This window comes from Aspergillus clavatus, genomic scaffold (genome assembly GCF_000002715.2).
Source record: "Aspergillus clavatus NRRL 1 1099423829805 genomic scaffold, whole genome shotgun sequence".
Lineage (NCBI taxonomy): Eukaryota > Fungi > Ascomycota > Eurotiomycetes > Eurotiales > Aspergillaceae > Aspergillus > Aspergillus clavatus.
The window spans coordinates 2,085,182-2,096,993 of NW_001517094.1; the positions used below are offsets into that span (position 1 = coordinate 2,085,182).

An 11,812-nucleotide genomic window follows, 5' to 3' on the forward strand; every position below is an offset into this window, starting at 1 on the left:
AGTTTGTACAGTACCCTGTAGCGGAGATGGGCTTCACACGCCCTATCTGGAATCTAGCCCTAACTCACTCATTCCCTCCGCTTGAGGAAACAAAAGAATAATCTGGAAAACCAACCCCCCCCAAAAAAGAAAGAAAAAAAATTCCACGAATGATTATAGATAGTATAGTCATTACATATGGAGTAAACCTCATAACTACACCCAGAATTATACTCATGAAAGAGAAGGGGGGATCGAAAGTAGAAAAAGAAGAAAAGAAAAAGCAGTAGACAAACTCCCCCCCCCCAAAAAAAACCCCCGAACATCAACATCAATGATCATCATCAAGTCGAGTCCCCCCCCTCCTCCACCATCGCACTCGCATACAGCCTGCTGAAATATGTCTTCTCGTCCGCGAGCAGACTATACGGATTCCCGCACTCAACGACGCGGCCGGCGTCGAGGACGACGACTTTGTCGAAGTCGAGGATGGTTTCGAGCTTGTGCGCGACGGAGAGGATGGTATGCGAGCCGAACTTCTCGCGGATGACGCGCTGCATGATCTCGTCTGTTTTTGAGTCGACGCTGTTGTTGCCGGTGTTAGATTCAGATTTTGTGGAATAGGAAGGAAGGTGAGGGAAGGAGGGAGGGAGGAGGGTGGAGGGTGGGGCATGGGGGACGTACTTGCTTGTTGCCTCGTCGAGGACGAGGACTTTACCCGGTCGAAGAATCGCCCGCGCTAGGCAGAAGAGCTGCTGTTGGCCGTGGGAGAGGAAGACTTCGTCGATGTCGATGTCCAGGCCGCCCTTTTCTTGGACCTTGGCATAGAGGCCGACGGCCTTGAGGGCCTCGACGATGGCCTTTTCGGAGGAGCTGGCGGTCGGGTTGATGTTGTGCCTGACGGTGCCCTTGATCAGCAGCGGGCTCTGCGCGACGCCGTTGATGCGAGAGCGGATCTCTTGGCGGGGGATGCGTGTGATGTCGATGTCGTCGATGAGGATGCTTCCGCCGCTGAGCTCGACCATGCGGAAGATGCTCATTATCAGGGAGGTTTTGCCGCTGGGTTGATGTTAGAGATTGTGCTATATGTCTGATTGCAGGAAAAGCTTGGGAATGACATGCCTGCCTGTTCTTCCGCATATTCCGACCTTTTCACCTGCCTTGATACTCAGAGATACTTCTCGGAGAACTGGTTCACCGGGTCTGGGTGGTGTCAGTCAGCGTGATGCGTCGGTTTGTGTAGCGGGTAGAGCATACCTGTACTCTGCAGAAACTGATTTGAACTCGATATCTCCTCCCCACGGCCAGTTGGAAGGCACTTCGTCTTTCTCCGAAGGCGAGTCCTCCGAGCTTACGTTCTCAGTGAAGGAGCGGACACGCACGATGGAACCAATGTGAGTCTCGAGATTGGTCCAGAACGTGATCAGCAGCTTGATACTTTGGCTGAACAAAATCACATTAAGCAAAGCCACTCCAACGTCGCCGGCGCTGATTGTTCCCCGTAGTGTGACGACAAGAACGATCAGGATGACAGCGATCCCCGCCACGACCATGTCCAGAGTCAGGGTCAGCCAGCGTTGGATGGCGTACAGAAGGTAGAATGGTCTCTGCGAGTAGTCGAGGAGTTCGCGATTCTTCTCTTCCAGAGATTGTTGCCAGCCAAACGCTCTGAGCGTCACCAAACCATTCAAACTGTCGCTAAAGTGAGAATACAGTGGTGCCTTGGCTTCAATGTCCAGGAACCGAAGCTGGCGCGATGTCCGCAAGTATACCTTCTGGATGGAGTAGACAACGAGGAGCACCATAGGGAATGAAATGGCCGCGTATTTGGAGGCGATGCCCATCAGGATCATTTGAGCGAGACAGAGCATCAGAGCTGAAAAATTGTGGTAAGCATGCGCTGATATCATAATATTACAGCGAACTTACTGGCAAAGGTATTGATGGCCGCAACAGGAAGCTCCATATCGATGAGCTGCAGATCCTGACTGAAGCGATTCAGAATGGAGCCGCTGTCCGTTGCAGCAAAGAATGACATGGGTGCACTATCAACGATTAGCAGCATCCATGGATATTGGAGAAGCAACGCACCTCAGAACTGTCGTCAACAATCTCCTATGGAAGCTTTCTCCGGATTTTGGCACCATGTTGATCACCATCTCCCTACAGACATGCATTTAGTATCCGTCACTCGTGAAATCAGGACCTTGTGATTCCTACCAGCAGCCAACGATCAGGGCAAACATGCCGACAGCGCCGAGCATTGCATAAATCCCGAGATAGTATCCAGTCCGACCATTAGGGTCAACCTCATTCGCGCCCGCCCACCATTTAACCCAGATACCTTGTAACCTGTCAGCGCATGCAGTCAACCATAGAAACTCTTGGAGACGTACTTGGAAATGATATACAGAAGACAAAGGCCGAGATCGACACCAGAAAGACGGCCGTGGGGAACCAGCCGATGGACTGGATGTAGTACAGATAGATGGATAGGTCGCCACACTGCCTTCGTGGGTCTGTTTTAATTACCTCTGTTTTGCCTTCTGACTTGATCTTGGTTTGAGGTTTCTCCTCCACGGGTGGCTTGTCGACTTTCGTTTTCCAATCTGGTGAGCCCAGAGCAAAGCTGGAGACGTAACCTCCCGCGAGATCGAGGGCCTTGAAGCTTCCTTGCTCCGAAATATGGCCTGTCTTATCGAGTGCCACAATATGATCCGCATAAGGGAGTCTCTTTGCTGTGAGGATGGCGCGTCGTTAGCCAGAGAAAACTTGAACCCTTGGGACAGATTGTCACAAACCAGACGATGCAGCAACAATAATCGTGCAGCCAAGCGCACGGAGAAAGCCGTAGATGCCAACGAGACTGTGGAAAATGTAGTCCTCTGTGGCTGCATCCAGACCGCTGAAGGCGTCATCAAGGATGACAATACTTCTCCTGGCATATACTGCTCTTGCAATCGCCTGTGATCGTTCATCAGAATTAGCAAGCCTTCTGGGGTGGCTGCCGTAGATACATACAATACGTTGGCTCTGTCCTCCGCTCAGAGCAATACCTTTGCTTCCTATTACCGTTTCATCTCCACGTGGTAATTGCTCAAAGTCTGGGACCAGAGCGCACGCCCGCACAACGGATGCATACCACTCCTTGTCAAAGCTTGACATTGCGGTGATGCTCTCGCGAATGCTTGCATTCATGTGCCACGGTGTCTGATCGCAGAATGCAACACTATCTGAGGACAGATCAAGTGTCCCATTCACGCATGGCACTTCGCCAAGAATAGCTTTCAGCAAAGTTGACTTGCCGCATCCAGAAGGTCCAACGATCATAGTGAAGCTTCCTCGCGGTACTGTGATTGTCAAGTCTTTGAGGAGCGGCTCCTGCTCAATATCCCAGCCGAAAGACGCATTTTGCACGATGAGTGCATCGTGGTACGAAGATGACAGTGCTCGCTTGGGTGTTCGATCCGAAGCGGACTCAGATGTCATCACGTCCGAATCGTCCACTAGCATCAGCGGCTTGGGCTCAATGCTATCGTAAGAAGCGTCTGGAGCTCTCTGGCGATAGTCAACATGGTCTTCCTTCTCAAGGAAATCCTGAACTCGCCTGAAAGAACCAACAGATCCAATGAATGTCATGAGAGCCATGACTAGGTTTAGTAGTGGGTCTGATAGAAGCGCAAAGAGCGACAGGGACGTGTACGCCGTGGACATATTAAAAGCAGAATCCTGCCCTCTAGCATGCGAGATGCCAATGAATGCCCCGAGTGCAAAGATGGGTGCGAAAATGCGAGTTGTCCAAGCTTATGAATTGTGTCAGAGACGTTCCAGCGATTGACTTGGAAAGGTTGGACCTACCGAGAGCCATATTCCAGACGAGGAGCTTTCTGAACTTCTTGGATATGCTCAATTCGTCCAGTCGCAGGCCATGGACACTCGCCATGATGGATGACTTGAGACCCAACATCTTGACACCCTTCATGGAGCCAAGCATCGAAGCAGTGGATGAAATGCGCCTCTCAATAGCTTCAAGCCAGAGCGCCTGCCTAGCCATTACAAACGCTAAGGCTATCATGCAACCAAAAAGAGCCACTTTTCAACGTGAACAACAAGTCAGTGCTGATCGTAACACAAATAGAAGCATATGAGACCCACCAACTGCAACTCCTACAGGGACAGCACAGGCGACGCCCAATTGTGTCTCCAGAAGGTAGATGGCGAGGGCTATCTCCGCTGCATTGCCCCAGATATCATGGATGGTCTGCCAACCTTGGACGATTCTCTCGACGTCTGCACTCATTAGGGTGAGAGATGCAGCAGGATCGGCATCTTTGACGCTCAGCCTGCTCGCTTTGTTGTAGATCATCGAGACGATGGCTCCTCGCACCATGGTGATGGCGCGGTACGTTAGGTGCTGATATTGGCCCATCATCACCTGATTCAGACAGTTTCACATTAGAATCTCTCGTACGGTGGGAATTAACAGGATCTGTGTACTCACACCCATTCCTGTGTAAACAAGTATATAAGCGCCGATCAGACCGTATCCAATGCTATTGGTATGGCTGGTCACCGGCTGCGTGGAGAAGAGTAACGATCGCCGCAGCAGCAATGGCTGACAGAAGTTCAACGCAGCCAGACACGCTCTAGGAGGCACAGCCGACAACAGCGGCCATTTGAATGCCCTGAAGCATAAGAACAGGAGTGAGTTTGAACCCTTCCGTGGGACTAGGCCTGTCAGCTCGATCCGTGGTGCAGGTTTTCTAAGGCTTTTTTTCCCGAAGCGTACCTTTGTTCCAGCGAGTCTCCAAGGCATTGTGCAGCCGCTTTGAGCTCAATTGCTTGTCCAGCTCGAAGAGATCCTCAACGGCGAGCAGCCTCGAGAATCCATGGTGGAACAATGGGTTCAACCACACGAAGAAGGCCCGATTGAAGATCCCCGCAGTGGCTTCGGGAGGATACCCCGCATACTCTTTGCGGAGGATATGTCGCTTCTCGATGGCTTCAAGGACGAAGAGCAGGCACTTGATCCCCACCGTGACCGAAGTCAGGATGGCGAGGGGCAGGTCGACGCCGCCATTGATGCGCAGCCATAACGTCCGTGCCTTTGCGGCATCGAACAGCAGGGTGATGAAGAGATAGACATTCAAGAGAAAGGATGGCGTCACAGAATGAATGTGTTCTGCATAAGAGAGGAGACAAAGGATAGAGATCCCCGCAGTGGTGACTGCGTTTGCTGCGATCGACGCGCGTGTTCTGCTGGCCGACGGACGGGCCCAATAAACGGTAAGGACCAACTGTACGATGCCTAAGGCAAGCCACGCAATCTGATAGACGCCAACAACCGCAGGGAGGCCACGGTCAGTCACCATCCATAAAGTTGATTTGATGTGGAAGAAGGGACAAGAAAATCAAGGGAGGGAGGAGAGGAAGTGCAAAACACAAGCAGGCAGGCAGAGAAGCAAGGATACATACAATCTTGGTCCACAACAAGCACGATGCTACGACCTTGCGCTGTCTTCGAAACAGATGCCAGAGTCGAAACAATGCAAGAACCAGGACGATCCCCAGGGGCAAGATCCCCAGAATGAGCTCCTCAAAAAGCAAAGAGAAGTCGAATCCCCCGCGACAGGACAGGGCAGGAACCTGCAAAGTGTTGTCCACCTGTTGACACGAGAGAGATGGTGAAGCTGCCGTCATGACTACAGCCTAACAGGTCAGGATTCCCATCTAGATACAATTTCGAGAAAGATCATGGACAGCGATTCATCAGGCAGCATAGAGACTTTGATGGAGCATGGCATGGAGATAGCCTTATACGTACTACGGCGTACCTGCTGCGTAGTAGCGGATGGACGATCCCTTCAGAAGAGCCACAGCATGCCGTGACTTGGATCCAGGCTCTCAATCAACGTTCAGATATGATGGTCCGTTGTGCCCAAACACAATGTCTCATCACAATCCAGCGGCAACCTAGTGAGGTAGATACTCTGGGAACCGAGCCGTGGCGGAAGAGCTATTACAAGCGAGGACTTCTTTTTTTCTTTTTTTCTTTTTGCCGTATAAAACAGGAATTAATGCGAGGATGGGGTCGGTCGTAGGGAAATGGTTCTCTCTCTCTCCCTTACTCGCTCTCTTCTTTTTTTGGGTTTCTTTCTTTTCTTTTGGGTTTTGAAGGGCTGAAATTCTGAGGCGAGATGAGTCTTGACCTCGTATCTAACTCTTAGGACTCGGTCGAGTCACTTTTCCTGGTTTAAACTCCGTGCTTGGTAGGGTGATACACTACTGGACCATAGAATTTTTGGAGAATAACCGTGATATCCATCGAGACGATCAATGGAGACTGCGTGGCGAAGCTATCTAATCATCCGTGCCAAAAAGCAATAATTATGCACAGAGGGCATTGGGAAGGCTTGCTGTAGACCTGTAGTACTAGTAGGACTGTACATAGGACGGTAAGGACGGTAGGGAATAGAATAAGATCCGACTGTATGCGTGCCGAAGTAAACGATGAGCTTTTTTTTAGTTTTATTTTTTTTTATCTTACTTAATATTTACTACTCCGTTATGTACTATTCTTTTTTTGCCCCTGATCACAACAGATTACAGTACAATACTTACGGAATACTTAGTTACTACTTACTACTACCTACTACAACAGTGGAGGACTGCTTACATATTGCTTCTTTGGGAAAACGAAGACGACGAGAAGTGGAATGAGTGGATGCAAGCCCCGTTCCCTAACCAAGTTCAACACCAAGTGATCTACGTACCTACCGTGTAGATAGTCTAGGATCATAGTGCTTTTCTCTGTTCCCACCTCGCATCTTGACCAACCCAGTCTCGGGGGGAAATGTCCGACCTGACACGAGGCCAACTGCCGTGTAACTAGTAGTAAGTGGTAAACCTGGCTATCAGCGCAGCCTGAAGGATGATAGGATGATAGGAGCATACCTGTATCCTGGTCTGTGTGAGGCGTGAAAAAGAGCGTCAGCCTGTCAGTAGATATTGGTCACTAACTAACTAAACTGTGGTCAGTGAGTTAGTAGTCTGTTCGTGAAGAAAGTCAAGCTAAACATTAGAGTGTTTTTTTTTTTTTTTTTTTTTTTTCAGGTTTTTTCTCTTTTAGTTTTTTCTTTTTTCCTTTAAGAATCAGGTTGAAGGCGCAGCCACCGAACTCCCAAGTGCTGCCAGCCAGCCAGCCTCCCCCCAGCAAGGCACAGCACGCCCTGGATTCTTATTTTTCTTTGGATCTTTTGGACGGGTTACATCTCATTGTCTGGATGCAAGTATACTGTGTAGGTAGACAAGTACCGTGTTCGGTCGAGCATGAACAAGGATCATAAGGATGAGTCAAAACGAACAAATGCATCGTTCTCAAAGGAGACTTCCCTGGTCTTTCGTAATCTCAATTGCGCTGGTTCGAATCCCGATCCATACCTACTACTGGTCCCTATTATCGGAATTCCTGTCGTACCGCAGCCTGCCGTGTCCTAGGCTACCTGCGGTTTTTGCTGGCTTCGGCCGGCGGCATCCTAGTCTTCCCAAATATCTCGATATCCATATCGATATCTAAATGTATCGGGAACTATATATATATTTCGAAAGGTAAAATGATCCCAATCAAACCCAGGACAATGGCCTTACATGGAAGTCAAAATCGGGGTCCTAAAACGAGAAGAGATCCCGGTCTCTTCCCCGTTGTTGTCCCCCTTTCCCGCCCTCCATGCTTGCAGCCTCTAATACCGTCAACAGGACGAAGTCATGTATGTCTTACATCACTTGTCATCCTAGTGGGGACTTTTTCAAATCGTAAATGGTTAGTAACCTACACCATGTTCAATCAGCGTTCAGGCGAGAAGTCGAGACGGACGACGGGAATTCCGTCGTCCCCACTTGGACCTATTAGATTGTTCGTTAGACCTAAGTCGATTAGATTATTAGATAGATCAACATACAGAGTATACCTAGTTATCTAGCCTCCTAGGTACCTAGAGCTAGAAGGCTAGAAGGCTAGGAGGCTAGAAGCCCTTGCGTGCCAGCGTGGACATGTCAAGCGGCGCTTGTCAGGTGAGGTCCGCTTAGAGACGCATGGACGTAGATTGAACAGCCGATTGAGCTTGTTGCTGAGGAGGCTAAAAGTACGGAATCTTCATCGGATCTTCCGTGTCACCGGTCTCATAGTCATAGATTCATAGACTCATACCAGTGCTCGGCTCCGAGTACAGTACGTACATAGTAACATAGTGATGAATATCTCATGGTCACCGCATGGCTAGGTCACGAATTCAACCACAGCGACTGCCAACAGTAAAACTAGATGTCATCGGGCAGGGAAAATGCGTGACCACTGACCAGTGACCACCGACGTGATCAGCCCCAGCCAATATGCAGGAGATGAAGCCAGCGGGCGAATGTAACGTGTTGCCTCTTCGATATTCAGATTTGATCATTTCTTTTTTTCCTCTTTCTTTCTTTTTTTATTCGGCTGATGTCTTTGAATAGCCGAGATTCGAATTTCTGGCTGTGGCCTAGTGACGGGCTCCAAGCCGGGATGTGGCCTGCATCACGGCGTCTGCTGAGCGCCATTCGACCGCCAGGTTTGTCTAGAATCCTTAATGGAGGGGACTAACGGAAATAGTCCCTGGGCACTTCGACCGGATACTTCCGGTTGAGGCGATTGGAAGCCCACCAGTCTCTGGAGATAGGGAATGTCTAGCAAAATACTTGACGGGAGACTAGGAGGTAGGTAGTTAGTTAGTTAGTCCGTTGGTTCATGAGTCCGGACAAACGAGAGTGCGGTGAAGGCGCTGGTTACCGATTGCGACCGGGATTGCGACCAGTTTTTACATGGCACGAAGTAGGAACCCGGCCCCACGAACTAGTAGTGAATTTCGCTCGCTTCCTTCCAAACGAAAATCATCCACAAACTCTGCTTGGGGATTGCCGTGGCCTGAGCTTGTAGATAGATATATAGATAGATAGATAGATAGATAGATAGATAGATAGATAGATAGATAGATAGATAGAGATCTCCCATGAACTGGATCCATTCAGGTTGAATCCATGGAACTGGTTGATCGACCCTCAATGATTGAGATTCTACGGTTCAGGTACGTTTCGCGAAAGCCAAGGACCTTAGTGAACTTGGTTCCCGGACGGAGAGCTTCTTAAAAAAAAACTATCTTCCGACCACGGAGGATCTACAGTACTATTGAAACTAGGGGACTATTCATCTAACTACTTAATATTCACTTGGAATTGGATCTCGTCTTTCATACGATCTTAATTTGTCATTGGCGGGTATGAAGATCCCTTACTCCGTAGATCCCGGGACATTACTAACTCATTTCGCATTCCTCATCGAATGATCTTCCTGCTAACTATCTCGACCCAGTTCTCCGAGTCTCCAACTTGGCAACTAGGCAGTATTCTGGGCACTCGGCCACTTGGCGTGTCAAAACTAGTCCATTTAGTCTCTGGAAGCGTGCAAGTATTCCTCAAGTTAGTCAAGTACCTGCTACCTAGTACTATTTCGTGTTTGTTAAGCAACTCCAGTTCCTCTTGTGGAAGCCCATGGGCGATCATGGTATCATGATAGGGTCATAAGCAAGTAAAAAAAGCCACTAGAAGCCACTAAAAGCCATCCTAAGACCCCCCCCCACAGCGCCTCTAAACCTTCTGGTCTGGAGATTCCTCTAGTGTGCCAGTATTTGAGACATCAAACAAAGATTCGACATCGATGTGTCTGTTGTTTACAAATTGACAAATTTAGATACAGTACACGGAGTCCCGTACTTAGTCTACTGATCACTGATGTCAAGATGAATGGGCTCAGATCGTGGGATGTCAGCGTCAGAATCAGCTGATGGACACACCATCTTTGCACAGCATGGATGTAAACCTACCCAGCCCAGACTGACGTACATTGTCTTCGCCGCGAGCACAAGGATTCAGGAATAATACGGGATATCTGTACGGCTACCTAGCTTCCTGTACCTCTCCGCCCGCCTCACGAAGTCCAGCACATTTTTTCTCTCTCTTAGTTTTCCCGCTCCGAAACGTCGGATCGCCAGTCGGTATGAATATCCGAAGCGGGTTCGATCGCCGATAACATGGAAATGCCGTTGTTCTTCAAGTTTGTAGTACTCTGTCTGGCCTTGGTGTGTGACAATCAAATCCTGTACAACAGTACAAGATCCCAAGATTAAATATCTCGATAGTACTACTCCATAGTCCTCATTCCGTACTCTGTACCCCAGTCTCCCAATCCTCCATGGCTTATGCATGTAAGTATAGCTCAGGGAGAAGCTTCTAAGCGAGCGGCCTTCTCTCCGACCACCCTTGCGTTATTGCATGGTATTATTGCCTGTTAGCCTCTGATTATCTGATAAGTGATAGCAATATTAACAGCACCGCTATAACCACCTCAGCATCAGAGTTTCCCCCCTAACATAAGCGATGGCGATGAGAAAAGGAAAGGGTCCCATGAAACAGATTTCCGACGACCCTTAGTTGTAAATATCAAAGCGGAGGAGAAAAAGAGGTACTTACCTATTCTCACTATATACAGTACTTCCGAGGTTCGAAAGGCATCAGTATCTCCTCACTTTCGCCCGAGTTCCAATTCAGATTCGATCGTCTTTCCAAATATAGCGAATAGCGATAGACTATGAGCGTAAGATCAACGCCACGTCGATACGGTGTAACGATGAATCCACAGCGTTTGTGGATAGGTACACAGTAGTGGATTGAACTTATCCAACTCCCCACCAATTCGGACTTTTTTTCTCTGTCCATCACTGATCAGTAGCTACTACTCCGTAGCTAGAGTCAAATACCGACCAACAACAATTTGATATTGGCTCAGGGTGATACTAACCGGATATTCAACAAATCCCTAATTGGGTCACCGCCCGTCCGCTCTATGCAACCAAAGAATCATTCCCTCGTAGGCGAAAGGAAACGAGTTCAATCACGATCGATCTCCCAGAGGATCGCTGTGTAACGTGTCGGTACCTTAAGCCTGTCGGAGTCACCGTTCCTGATACTCATGACACAAAAAAAAAGTGCTGTCCTGCTGTGTTGTTCTGGATCTCGGACTTTTCTCGATCTCATCTCAAGTACTTGGTACTTGTTGTGCTACGGAGTACATATCTTGCAGTGTTCAATTTCTTCTTTTTTTTTTTTTTTTTTTATTATTATTATTATTTTTTTTTAGCTTCATTTCATTTGGTATTCCCTTGCTGGTCATCTGTTACAGGGTGCTACATGGAAAGGCTCTTCAGTTAACTAACCATCCTCAATCTAGGTAATCAATTTTATCCCTAACTTTTCTATCACTCTGCTAGTTATCTTCCCAGTTCTTGCGTGAATCTGGGTCATGGCCCATCCACTCAGTGGGCCGTTCCTGACCCAGTCTTTCTCAAATTCTCAAACGACCCATCTCGACATGCGTGTGTGTCACAGGAGCTTCAAGTCATGGGGATAATATCTATCTATATCTGCTCAGTATTATTATTGAGGCTGAAGTCCAGGATATTTGGACGATGTCCGTTCTCTGATCTCTGGACCTCCGAGTAGAATCCGATGCAAGGTAGTAAGTATAGACTGTATAGCACCTATAGGAGAATTATTAGGATAGATACTAGGATAGTGGACCGTCCCCAGTAGGCTATACTATTAGTAGTAGATAGATACCTAGGTACCTAAGACATGGACAACAACCTAAGTAGGTACCTGACCAGGTACTTTGTTAGCGTGGCCCAATCACAACCCCATCAGATGATTTCCTGATTTGGATTCGACTCGACTCGACTATCTTCTTTTTGTG

General features: G+C 48.5%; 1 protein-coding gene across 1 annotated transcript, besides 6 other annotated features; it reads right to left on the reverse strand.

Moving 5' to 3' along the window:
* Positions 1 to 323: 323 nt before the first annotated feature.
* Positions 324 to 5,679, reverse strand: abcB (putative ABC multidrug transporter; the record flags this gene model as incomplete). Its single annotated transcript, XM_001269223.1, has 15 exons — positions 324 to 564; positions 664 to 1,038; positions 1,102 to 1,182; positions 1,237 to 1,855; positions 1,909 to 2,024; positions 2,071 to 2,142; positions 2,200 to 2,323; positions 2,376 to 2,717; positions 2,781 to 2,943; positions 3,001 to 3,782; positions 3,838 to 4,071; positions 4,135 to 4,414; positions 4,481 to 4,707; positions 4,769 to 5,306; positions 5,455 to 5,679. 15 exons carry the CDS (start codon positions 5,677 to 5,679, stop codon positions 324 to 326), a joined length of 4,419 nt encoding a protein of 1,472 aa, XP_001269224.1.
* Positions 602 to 648: a microsatellite.
* Positions 5,680 to 7,065: 1,386 nt separating the features above from the next.
* Positions 7,066 to 7,126: a microsatellite.
* An 849-nt stretch (positions 7,127 to 7,975) lies between these two features.
* Positions 7,976 to 8,006: a microsatellite.
* A 935-nt stretch (positions 8,007 to 8,941) lies between these two features.
* Positions 8,942 to 9,008: a microsatellite.
* Positions 8,942 to 9,009: a microsatellite.
* A 2,141-nt stretch (positions 9,010 to 11,150) lies between these two features.
* Positions 11,151 to 11,198: a microsatellite.
* The last annotated feature ends 614 nt before the right edge of the window (positions 11,199 to 11,812 follow it).